The 12,286-nt window shown below is 47.9% G+C and overlaps 1 protein-coding gene across 7 annotated transcripts in view; it reads right to left on the bottom strand.

Annotated features, from left to right (window-relative positions):
- Positions 1-1,578: 1,578 nt before the first annotated feature.
- NFIX (nuclear factor I X) overlaps positions 1,579-12,286 on the bottom strand; it is a 256,837-nt gene continuing 246,129 nt past the window's right edge. For all 7 annotated transcript variants that reach the window (XM_081845283.1, XM_081845285.1, XM_081845282.1 and 4 more), the window contains one exon: positions 1,579-11,232. In XM_081845283.1, coding sequence (XP_081701409.1) covers positions 11,218-11,232 — 15 coding nt within the window. In that variant the 3' untranslated portion in view covers positions 1,579-11,217. The remainder of the gene's footprint in view (positions 11,233-12,286) is intronic.

Raw genomic sequence — 12,286 nt, 5'->3', positions numbered from 1 at the left:
TGCAGTGCTTTAAGTAGAAGCTGCAGAAGGCTGGGAGAAAGGAATTAATTTGCAGAAAGCTTGGCACATACAACTACAGACCCTTACCTGGTCAAGAGCACTAAGGAGCCCAGCTCTAACCACCTATTTTTATTATTACAGATCTAATAAGTCAGAATTGTAAAAACAAAACAAAACAGGCAAACTACAGCTGAAACCTTTAATTGTGAAAGGAGTGATTGAGGTTGAGGAAAAAATCCAATTAACCAACAAACTGTATACCCTGGATAATTCCTGCCAAGCTCTGCCCAGTGGTGTGGACAGCAAACAGCAGAAACACCATTAATATTGTGAGTGAAAAAACAGATGTGCAGAGCCTCATGTGCCAATCACACACGCAGAGAAAATTTGGATCCGAAAGACCTGTTCTGAGTTTGTGCCTGGACACAGCTTCTCTATGTGTGTGTGTAGTAGTTTTTAACAGATGTTGAAGACCAAGACTGGCCCAAGACATTTTGGTGCCTGAGGTGATCCACAAAATGGCACAAACACACCAGGGAAGATCATCACCGGGAACAAGCGGGGAATAAAGATCTACTTAATCCATTTAACCCATCAGTGCTCTATTTGCTACAATTATATCCTGCCAAGGAACCCAAGACAGCCCATGCGTTGGCCTCACCTATTCCATCCACATCACAACCCTGTAAAATAGGGTTAGGGTCTGTGTGACTTCACCTGTTGACTTCTGAAGTTATTAGTTCATTACCAGGAAGCTACAACAGCCCTGGTGCATGAACTATGTTTTCTGCGGTATGAACAACTTCTTTTAGCTATGAATGGTACTTTACCCTTTTCCTTCACAAGTTCATGAGCTCTGTTTATTTCTTTATTTGGCATGTGTGGGCAAAGCATCCTTATCAACATTGTCCAGGTATGCTTAGCTTGGAGAAGACCAAGAGGTGATATGATAGCTATCTTGAAATATCTGAAGAGCTGTTGCATGCATGATGGAAGCCAGGGGAGTGTTGGTTTGCTAGCAGCGCTTGCTGAGCTTTGGGAAAACCTGGTGCTTTATCAGACATCAACACCCACCAGCAGCTCTCACACTCCATCACTTTAGGGATGAGCATACCTTGCACATGTACTTCCTGAAGTTAATGGAGCTGGTCAGGGTTGCTGAGTTGAGCCTCAGTAGAAGACAACTACAGTGGTACCTCTAATTGTGGACATGATCCGTTCCGGGGTGCCGTTTGCACCCCAAAAAGTCCGCAACTAGAGTAGCGCTTCTGCGCAAGCGCGGAGAGCAATAGAGCACTTCTGCGCAAGTGCGAAGAACGCTTCTGCACATGCGCGAAGCGTGCAGAACGCTTCTGCGCACGCGGGGAAACCCGGAAGGTTCGCAAGCCGAAAAGATGCAAGGTGAACCTAACACAACACGAGGTATGACTGCACCATCTCCCTGTGAACATGTCTGTGTGGTGTGTTGGGGCCCCCGATCAGTCGCCCCTGCAGCCCTGAACTCATGCAACAAATACATTCAGGGGAGTATTAGGGCTCCGTGGCCATTCATCCATCAAGGAAGCCAAAGAGAGACAATTACAGTCAATAACATTCTTTAATTCAATCAGTTAAAGAAGGTGCTGCATCTATAAACTTTTATTATGGAAAAAATTTGTAATTAACACATGCGTATTACACCCCGCTCGGAGAGTGGCACTTGGGGAGGGAGGGGAAGTGCCGAGGGCTGACTGGGACAGGGGAAGGGGCTGGAGAAGCTGGCCCACCACATCGCAGCAGCTGGTTCCCTTCTTTGGGGGCAAGGATGAGGGTCGAGCTACATGAAATGAAGGCTGGTTTAGCAGAGGGAGCCATTTTGTAGGCCTCAGCTTCCCTCTGGTGTGTGAAAAGTGCAGGCGGGGGAGGGGGAGAGTGGAGAAAGCAGGTGGGGATGATAAGCAATGGTGGGAGGGGCTCCCATGAGCCCCACCTGGAGGCGGTTTGATTGCAATCTCTGTAAACATCTTTTTGTTCACATTTCTGAAGCTGGATGCATAAAAGTTTGATCGATTTCTCTTCCTGTCTCGGTTTGTTCGCTGGTGGCAGCAAAGGCATCAGTTTAAGGCACTTCCCTTAATTCGGCTGCAGGGTTATGAGTTCTTTTTGTTTTCAAAAACCAAACCAGTAGCAATGAACAGCTTCGTAAAAGAGCGGGAGGGCGCTGAAAGGGTGGGGGGTGGAGCTGGGAGACGGCTCCTCTGGAGCATCAGGCTGGCATCGGTGGAAACGGGCACACACCTTTGGGGCCTGAGCTAGGTAAGACTGCAGGTGGCACACCTGAGACTGGCACCCCTCTGGCAAAAACCTCACAATCGCAAAAAAAAAGAGAGAGAGCCTCACTCTCCCTGCATTGGAATGGGTAGGTACTGTCCTAGCATCTACAGTGGGCCTCAGCCCAAATGGAGGGTGCCTCAGTGGGTGGCAGGGGGAAGAGTTCTTCCCGAAAACAGCTCCTGGGTGCCAAGGTATGTCCCACAAAAGGATTCAAGGCTGGAGGCTGTGGAATGGAATTGTTGGGGAAGATCTGCACAAGGAAGCAACAGTAATGGAAGACGTTACTAAGCATCCCCCATGGTGATGGGGAAGAAGCATCTCCATTGGTTGCTGTGCTTCATCAAGAGCACCCAGGAAACGGGAGCTGGTTTTTATTTCTGCAACCATTCGGGCTTCTCCCTTATCCTATGCAAACATATGCTGGCTCCCCTTTGGCTTTCTCACTGGGTCTCTCTGAACCTTTTCTCAGCAAAGCTGGAGTGAAGCTGGAGTGAAGGGCGTCTTACCCATAGAGGCTAGTGGCGCGGGGCGCCAAGCTCTGGAGAGCGCCAGGGAAGAGGCAGAGGCTGGACGAAGCGCCTCCTGGCATCAGCTTGCCGCCCTCGCCCGCCTCCACCATGCTGCGCCACGCCCAGAGCCTCCGTCTGCCGTGGCCACCGCAGCACAAAGCATCCAGCTGAGCTGGGAGGGGCTGCACCCAGCCTCTGCCTCTTCCCCGCCCTCCAGCCGCTGCCCGCCTCCTCCAGCCCCGTCCTCCCTAAAAAACTGGGAAACGGGGGCGGGCAGAGGGAGCTTTGCACCACGGCGCCGGATATGCTTAAGACAGCCCTGGCTGGAGCGACCCGTGAAACCACTGGTGTCTTTCGACAGACGACCACCATGTTAGCTCAGCCTAGGGGGATGCTGTGGAAAAGCTGTGGGCCTGTGGAAACCCAACAGGGGGCTGAGCCGCTTCTGAAAACTGGACCTTTGTACCTTATGACTTCAGGGCTGGACTCCCAAGTCAAAAGCTGACCCCGGGCTGTGAAGCTCTGGGCCTAACTAGAATTGACCTCAGCGGAGCCATCTTTTCCGTGTGGGTCTGCCCCAATAAAGGGAGTTTCAGAGCAAAAGGGGTGCTGAGCCCCCCTCCCCCCATGGCTTGCCTTCCTCTCCTGCCTGCGCCCACAAGCGTTTCTCCCTCTCCAGCTGCAAGGGAGCCCGGAGGGGAGAGAAGTGCTTTGGGGAGGGGAAGGGTTGTGGGAGGTGAGCGGTGCTGCTCCAGCTGCCGGATGCACAGCAGCTGCCCTCCCTCCACATGTCAGCAGGTGTCGTGCCAGGAGGCATCACTCCGGGATGCCCAATCCTAAAGGATACGTGAGGAGGAACTGAAGTATTGTCTTTGCCGCTGAAAAAATGACCTCTTAATTAGGCACTTTACAATTTGACCAAAGGGATGGCGGGCGGGCGGGTGGGTGTATGGAGGGAATGGGTCTATTCTTGATGTTTCTGAGCAGCTCCTCCAGAAAGGAATGGGAATGGGGAAAGAAGGGACACAGACCCCCCCCCCCGAAAAAAACCACCCACCAACACAGACATACACACATCGTTGTGGAGCCCTCGGCACTCCCCTCCACTGGGCTTCCCATCTCTGCTCTGAGGAAGGAATTGGTGGGACAAGGAAAGAGGGAAGCCGATGATTTTTTTTTTCTTTTTTGAAGTATATGTAGTTTTTTTTCTCTTTTTTAAACATATTTTGAATTTTTTTTTTCTTTTTCCCCCTCTTTTTTTTTTAAATTCACATAACACAATAAGCCATTCCAATGGAGAAAGCCGAAGAAAGCTCAGGCAAAAATGATAAAACAGTTCGGATTTTTCTTTTTTTTTTTCTTCTTTTCTTTTTTTTTGTCGTGAAGCAATATTGACAGTTATAACATATGGCTACCTGCATTCTGCTAGACACGGAAGAAACTTCAGAAAGAACAAAAACAGACGAAGAACTACCTTTTATTTTCAAGTGCGGGGGGTGGGTGGGAGGGAAGGAGGGGGTTCGGAAGAACAGACTCAAAGACACGAAGGGGGCATTGGGGAGGCGCAGGAGAGGCAAAGGGGTACGGTCCGGGACGGGGGGGGGGGGCGGATGAGGAGAAAAAGCACACCAAATTCCATTAGTACTATATATATACTGTACTGTACTCATATATATACTGCGTTTCTTAACCAAGGAAGAAACTTGTTCAAAGGGGCAGGGGTGGGTTGCAGTCAGGGAAGCTGCAGTTTCATGGATCTCAAGGTTTTACTGCCGAGCGAGAGAAGTGGGTTTGGGGGTTCGCGGTGGGTGGGGAGGGGGTTGCATGCGGAAGGTGGGGGGGTCAGCAAAAAAGGGAGAGAAAGGGGGCTGCGGAAGGGATCTGGCCAGGAAGGACAGGAATGCTCAAGGACAGGAACGCTCCACGGTTATTCCTAAAGTGAGAGACAGAAGGTGAGAGATCCGAATAAAGTGAGGGCCTGAGGATCCTTTTCGGAGCACAGGGTGACTGTTCTTGGCCACGTGGGTTAAGTTCAAGCCAAGGGACACCCTCCCTTTCCCTCCTGCCACAGATAAGCTGCCCAAGGGAGGGCAAGGAGGGTCTCAATAGGTTTGTTGGACAAAGCCCTGGTAGGGCAGTCCAGTCCAAACTGAAATCATCTTGGGATTTGTGAACCTAACACCCCTCAGGGCTCCCAGAGGAGCCACCAGCAGTCGCTGGGTGCATCAAGGGCCCCAACTAAGCATCACTCGAGAGGGGCTGAGGGCCCCATGCAAGATGGCAGAAGCGGCCCTGCGCAGAAAGGCTGCCGAGAGAAATCCATGCAGCCTTCAGCACTGCTGCTTGGGTGACATGCATCCTTCCCTCTCTCCTGGGTGGTGCTGGCCCTCTCTTATGCATGGGGCAGCAGAAGCCGGCCAAAGAGAACTAGGCACCACTGAGCTTAGCCATGGCCACAATTCCCTCTTGCTGGTCGAGGCTTGGCTGTTTATTGCTTTCCCCTGTATTGAGCACATGGGTCAAAGGGGGGAAGGGGCGGGAGTTCCAGTAACCCACCCACCCCGGCAGAGCATGTGGTCCATCTGTTCCAGCGGAAGATGGGTTTACAAAAGGCACTATGTCAGCTGGCCAGTTAAGCGGGGTGGGAGTAAGGCAATACCATCCATCTTGGTCCTTCCCTGAAGCGAGACGTTTCTCCAAGTCAACCTTCCATGCTCTGAGAAGCTGTGGGGCAAGGGGGTTGGGGTTGGGGGGGGTATGCACTGCTGCTTTGCTCCCCGCCCCGCCCCACCCACCGCCCCGAAAGCCAGCAAGGGAAGGGAGGGAGTAGAGAGGAACCACGGTGGGGAGGCTGTGAGAAAGAGGGCAAGCGAGGGCTGAAAAGAACCAACTTGGGGGAGGATGGAAGGAGTTCAATGGACGGGATGCTGGTGAGATCACAAGGCGGCTCCTCTTCCCAAAGAGGAGCCCCTGAAAGATGAAAGAGGGAGAGGGGAAGAGAGAGCGCACGCTGCAGATTTGGCTCACTAGGGGAGAAGAAATCAAAGGCATTCCCAAAGTCAATTGGTTTTGCTTAGCTCTATGCGGGGGTTGGAGAGAAAGGCCAGGAGAACCAAGATAGAAGGGGGTGCGGTGGCAAGTGATGCGAAGGGGAGAGGGGAGAAAGGGGTGAAAGGAGGCAGAGAACCACGGCCTGTGCAGGAACCTTTGCCGTGGCAATCTCACCGTCACCCATCTCACTCGGCAACCTGGGAGGATCCATGAGAAGCTGCCAGAGACTTGCTGGTGCGTTTGACTGCAAGGCCCGCTGCCCCTTTCAGCTAAACATAAAGAAGGGATAATGCATGTTTCCTAAAATGTGCTTTATGATAACAATTAATTGGTTCATAAACTATGTATAATAGAGATTTTAATGTATTTTATATTGTAAGAAGCACCAGGTTTTGTATTTTTAATCTTTTTTCTTCTTTTATGATTTTTAGGGTTTTTTTTGTTGTCCTTTTCTTTAATTTTAATTTTGCAGTTTTCTTCTATGTTTTTAACCTGATACAGTGTTTTGTTTTGTTTACAATTTTATTTTTGCGTGTGAAACACTTTTGCCTTCAGCCCTCCCATAAAACGACAAAACTAATGAGGAAAAGGAAAAAACAAAAACCAAACCCCGATCATTATCAATTTTTTTAAAAAAAGGATTTAAAAAACAAACAAGAAAAAGGAAAAGTAAACAAATGAAAAAATAAACAGAAAAAGTTTTTTCCCCATACTTACAAAGGTTGGGTTTTTCTTTTGTCCCTATTTATTTAGAGTCCCTGGGAACAGAGGACTTTGCAACAAAAATAGATTTTCTCTCTTCTTCTTAACAATCTTTAACATACAAAGATATTAAAACTATGCACTCCATTGCACTTGGCTCAATGCAAACAAAATTGGTTCTTTTAAAACCCCTAATATATATTTTGCTTTTTTAAAAATCCCCTCCCCATTTTTAAACACACATTCCTGTGTATCTTTCTTTCTCCTGCCCATACCTTCCAGCCACCATAATTTAAAGTCCTGTGTGCCACCCCTTCCAGGTTCCTCCTCAGTGTTTACATTCGCCCTTTTAAAGGACCCAAACCAGGTAGAGTTTAACATGTAAGCAGATGACATTGTCACTCTGTCCACCCACATGCTGCTGTCACCCAACGGTCGCACTCTAGGAGATGCCAAGAGTTAAGTGTGTGCTTAAGCACTGCGAGGACTCAGAGCCTCCTTTTCAGAATGAAATACAGTAAACCTCTACTTGTTCCCACCTCTAGTTTTTAAGTGCTGATTATTTGTGGTCGCTTGCCTTTGGACTCCTGCAAATCTCTGGCCCTACCACTTTTTTAGACCATCCAAACAGACAGCCCCCCCTCCCCATGGTTTCTCAAGTAAGGAACCTATTCCTAGCAATCCTGGCCATTATATTTAGAAGCTTGCCGAAATCAGATCTGAATTACTTGATTGAATGGTTTTCTTTTAAATAACTGAATACATTGACTGAATGAATTTAGCAACTGAAAAGATGCTGTAGCAGCACCAACTATGGTGGCCGTCGGTATTTATTCCCTGGTTTGGGCCACCCCCTATTTGCGCATCGCTCTGCATTCAGAAATGGTCAACAGGAGCTTGGATGCACTTTTTAAGAATTGGGGAGGGGCACTGTCTTTCTCAATTGGGGGAATGCTCCAAATGATTCTTATGTCAAAATAAAATGAAATATGCACAGCACTCCAGATGCTGTAGTAGGTGCCTTCTTGCCCTGGACTGCAATGCTTGAGTTATCTTCGACTTCATCTCACCTCAAAGTCTCGTGATTTAGATCACAATGGGACCATGTCTCACGCAACCAGGGGAAAGAAGGGCGATTGGTACTTTGCAGGAGAAAGGATGCTGAGGAGGGGAGGGGGCAGACTGCACTGGAGGAGGGGAGACGTCTGTTTTCTTAAGACCACCAAGGTGGGAATGGTTTCCATTCTGACATTTGCAGAACTTCTCCATGGCTTTGTGCTCTTAAGGACATAGACACGGACCTTGGGCTTAAAACCTGGGAGCCTTCCAACCTCACCACGAGGAACGAAGCTGCGTCCCAATTCCAGTTACTGTTTCTGATCTCTGCCCATGTCACAGATGTAAGCTCAACCCTCAGTGCTTGCCTAAATTACTTTATGGATATTTGGCTAGAGACTACTAGTCATTTGTTCTCAAAGATCTGAGAGCAGTCTGAAAGAGGAATGACCTATTTGTGTTGTATACACTTATCCCATTGTTGCCTCTGGTAAACAGCTTTTCAGAATTGTTTCAAAACCCTGAAATATCTGCTTCCTGAGAGGCGACGCGAAATGCATGTGTGTACAACATGCAAAGTGACCCCTCTCTCAACATACTCTCTTCAAAATCATTGTCTTTCTACATCCCCAGCTGCTTAATCTCTGAAAGGTTGTATTTCACCTCTGAGTTGCATTTTACTGAAGGTATTGGGTGAGGGCCCTGGTATGGGGGAAGCAGCAAAGCACCACTCCTAGACTCCATGCAATCCAGGTCTGCAGTCTGACTGGGCAAGAGCAGACCTGACTCATGCCAAAGATGGAAGCCTCAGGCAGGCGGCTCCACATGCAGCAGCCAATTATGTCAGCCAACTGAAACGTGTACATGTATTTTCGGCAGGCTACTTGCTCCCTTACCACATTCCTCATGGAGAAGAACTCCCTCCCTTCATGCAGCAGCTGTCCTGCAGCTGTGCAGGGTCAGGCTTCATGACTCCTCCATGAAAGCAGGCCTCTGATAAGGGTGGCCACTGTTAAAGGTGTGTGTGTGTGTGTGTGTGTGTGTGTAATAGAGAAAGTGTGTGTGTGTGTGTGTGTGTGTGTGTGTTCCTCTGACATCTGGGAACCGGTGGGTGTGAATGGGGATAAGCAGGGAAGCCAACTGCTGGTGGAGGGGAGGGGCAGATCTGCAGCCCTCAGAATTCCCTTCCTTGACCCTGTTTCTCCATTTGGAACTGGAAAATCATTGCACTTAGACAGGGATGCAGATACCTGGTCCCGCCAGCAGCTCCTGACTATGTCTGCTCCAGAACTTGCTGATGCATCAGCTGGGGATCACTGTGGCAGAGAGGAGAGGGGCTTCAGGAGGTTCTCCAGATCAACTTGTTTTCTTGCACGGTCATTTGGGGGCAACTCCAGGCACTGCAAGCCAGAAACCCAAATGCAATTGCCCTGGGCAGATGGCATGGGAGCCCATTCCCTGCAGCACTCTCCAGATCCACTCCAAATCAGACAATCCCTAACCTATCCTAAGTATACCATGTGGAGTTGCCCTGTAACAACCAGTGACCCCTCATGCAGAGATGGACACATTTAACAGGGAAGATGGGATGGGGAAGGGGATGAACCCCAAAGAATTTGGCAAAGCTCCTGCCCCCAAAGCTTAGCATGGGGGTAAATAAGGAGAAAGAGAGGGGCCTCTTCCACAGACCTTTGGAAAATAAATAATGAAGATCTCATTGGTGCAAAACAGAGGGGGGCGCTTGCTCTCCTCACTTATTATTATTATTATTAATTATTATTATTCTTTCGTAGTCTGAGAAAGGGAAGAGGAAAGTGTGCGGAGCTGTGTGGTCGATTCTGGTGCGTATGTGTGCATGCGTAGTGTACAGCCGGCAATGTCAAACCTTCACATCTACCAGTCAGGCAGCTTCCACTACCTCTAACTCTATACAATTAATTTTGTTGCGCTGAAGTTTTGCTGAGAGTGTTCATATGTTCTAAGCTTAAAGGGTTTGTCTTTTTGTTTGTCTCAACGACGACCACAAAACCCTAGCGTTTAATTTCTTTGCTGTTGTCACCTGTATGTAGAGGAAGCCAAAGGAAATGCTACAACTAAAGGAGGAAAAGAACAAAGTGGAGAAAAGGGATCAGGAAGAGCATCAAACCATAGTAACAACAGACACCCAAAACCTCAAAAGGAAAATACTGGAACTCAGAGGAAAGGGACACAGCCCAACCTGTCCAGAACAGGCTACAAGCTCTGCAGAAACGTGCCTGACTGAGCCAGCTGCCTTCGCTCCAGTGATTTGTCTGGGGTACAACTTGAATGTGGCCTCTTTGCTCTCTTGTCAATGGATTCTTTTTACAATGTTTTTAGTAAGCATCCAATGGGTCTCCAAGTGTCATTTGCCCTATGCCAGTGGTAGCAGATGCTCTCTTTGCTAAGAGAAATACTTAGAAACACTTTCCAGCCCAATCTGTCTTGGACTCATGAACCCAAGAGTGCCTGCCTTTCTTGTATGTGAAGGGATCCCAGTTCATGGAGAATATGACTGGGAGTACCTTCCACATAAGCCCTAACGTGTTATTATATATATCTGAGATGCAGGAAAGGTTCATCAATGGCAAAGGACACCAGGAGTCACCAGACACCAGGATGTGTCAGGTGTGTGTGGTTTTGTCTCAGAGAGACAGGGAGAGGACACTAGGGAGAGCCTCCCCTCTTGCTCAGGAATGGAATATTGTCTCGGCATCTGGTAGTCAGGAGCGTTTCTGTTTCTGCTTTTTTAAGTAATGAGGGTGCTATGTTAAATTTCATTAACAAGGGAATTTACTGCAAGGGGGGAATTTATGTTTGGTAGGAGCTGTTTGTGCTGTGAATGCCAACCAAGCATTATGACCCTAGTACTGCTCTAATCATAGCCAGTTCCAATTGTGAACCAGTGCACCACACTGGACATGCTTTTAAAAACATATTTAGGAGGATATTTGAATTTAGGACAAACTTCATTCTCCTGCAGCCCCTGTACATTGCGAAGTTTCAAAAAGCAAATTGAGTGACCTAGAAACACAACTCTCCTCAAGTCACAAATGGGCTCATAGGAATTAGGCTAGTAGGCAGTTGAGACACTAAGAAAGTGTCTCCTCTTTCATTTCGCAACAAACATAACCCCTAGCAAACCTTGGTGCAAATTTTGGGGGTTTGAGGCTGGTTAATGTGAATGCTATTCCTTCCCCCATGATGAATAAGAGAAACCCCTTTCTTTTTTTAACCATTGCTTGAATAGCCTGTCCAGAACTATCATATCATTGAAACAGGATTACGTGACTTCTGTAGGTGTTGATGGGATTCCTTGCAGAAGACAAGCCTCTTCTACGCAAATGCAAAAATCTGCTTTGGATCGGGGAGGTCCAACGTAATTCTTTTAAGCTTCTCATCTGTAGTGTTACCAAACGTCTCTTACTTTTCCTTGAAGAGGAGCAGCTCAGTGAAGATATGGGTTAAGGACTGAAGATTCTGATTCTCAGGACGTGAGCAAAAACTTATTATTATCATCATCATCACCACCATCATCATTATTATTTTTCTTCGCTTGAAGATCCCGTCAGAGGAACCAAGACTGGAGCAGAAGAAAACACAAAAAGGGAGAATTAAAACAGAGAGTTGCAAACTTTCTTTTTCCTTTGTTTGGCAGGCTAACATTGATACCCATCAAGTGAAACCCACAGTGCTAACCCAGTCACTGAGTTTGATGCCTTTGCCTTCTTCTGGCAAGCTCCAGTCATCTAGTCTCGTTTTTTGTTCCTGACTTGTTCCTCGCTAGTGTTCCAAGCCATGATTTACCCTCACATTGCTCTGAAATACTGGTGCCCCTTCATCCCCCTTTGCTGAAAGACTCCTTTGCTAAGGCCACTCATGGCTACTTTTGTGTACGTTTAACAAGGAGAACGACTAATATTGGCTCTCCGGTGAAGGCAACTATACGGATGACACATGCATTTCAGGGCTTTTGTCACAATTGCACTGTGCATTTCTTGGCATACCCTTAAACGTGTTAGGGTCGGAACAAGGTCACTTGCCAAAAATGGCAATCGCACATCGAGTTTCCTCCCTCCTCTTTCCATCCAGTTTAGGAAAACTTGCCCATATCCTAAGGTTATCGGCAGTGTGCTTCCTTGCCCCAGTACTACATCACCAATGTTAATGACATGGGTGGGGAAACACACAGTGTCGGTGTCAAGAAGGCTCGGGGGGCAAGCTTAACTCTGTGTGCCAGAGGGGAAAGGGGCAAAGTCGACAGCAGGATACCATTTTTGATGTTCACCAAAACATCTAACGTTGTCCCTCAGTATATACTTTTGAACACACTCCTTTCTCCAAGGAGCTCAGGGTGGCACATGTGATTGTCCCCTCCCATGTTATCTTCACAACAATCCTACAAGGCAAGTCAAGCTGAAGGAGTGTGTGACTGGGCTAGTACATCAGAGCTCAGTGGGGATTTGAACCCAGGTCTCCCTGGTCAATGTCTGACAGCATATCTGCTAGACTACACAGGGTTTGGGCTTCTTGCCACTGTTTGCATTTGTGCTGAAACTAGACAAGGATTATTTTCTTTAGTATCTAATATGACACCTGATGTAACTTCTCCCTCTCTTTCTGTTTATCTTGCCTTT

This window comes from Podarcis erhardii (genome assembly GCF_964252035.2).
Source record: "Podarcis erhardii genome assembly, chromosome: 17".
Classification (NCBI taxonomy): domain Eukaryota; kingdom Metazoa; phylum Chordata; class Lepidosauria; order Squamata; family Lacertidae; genus Podarcis; species Podarcis erhardii.
Note: the sequence above shows the minus strand (reverse complement) of the source record. Positions and strands in the feature narration are given on the sequence as shown.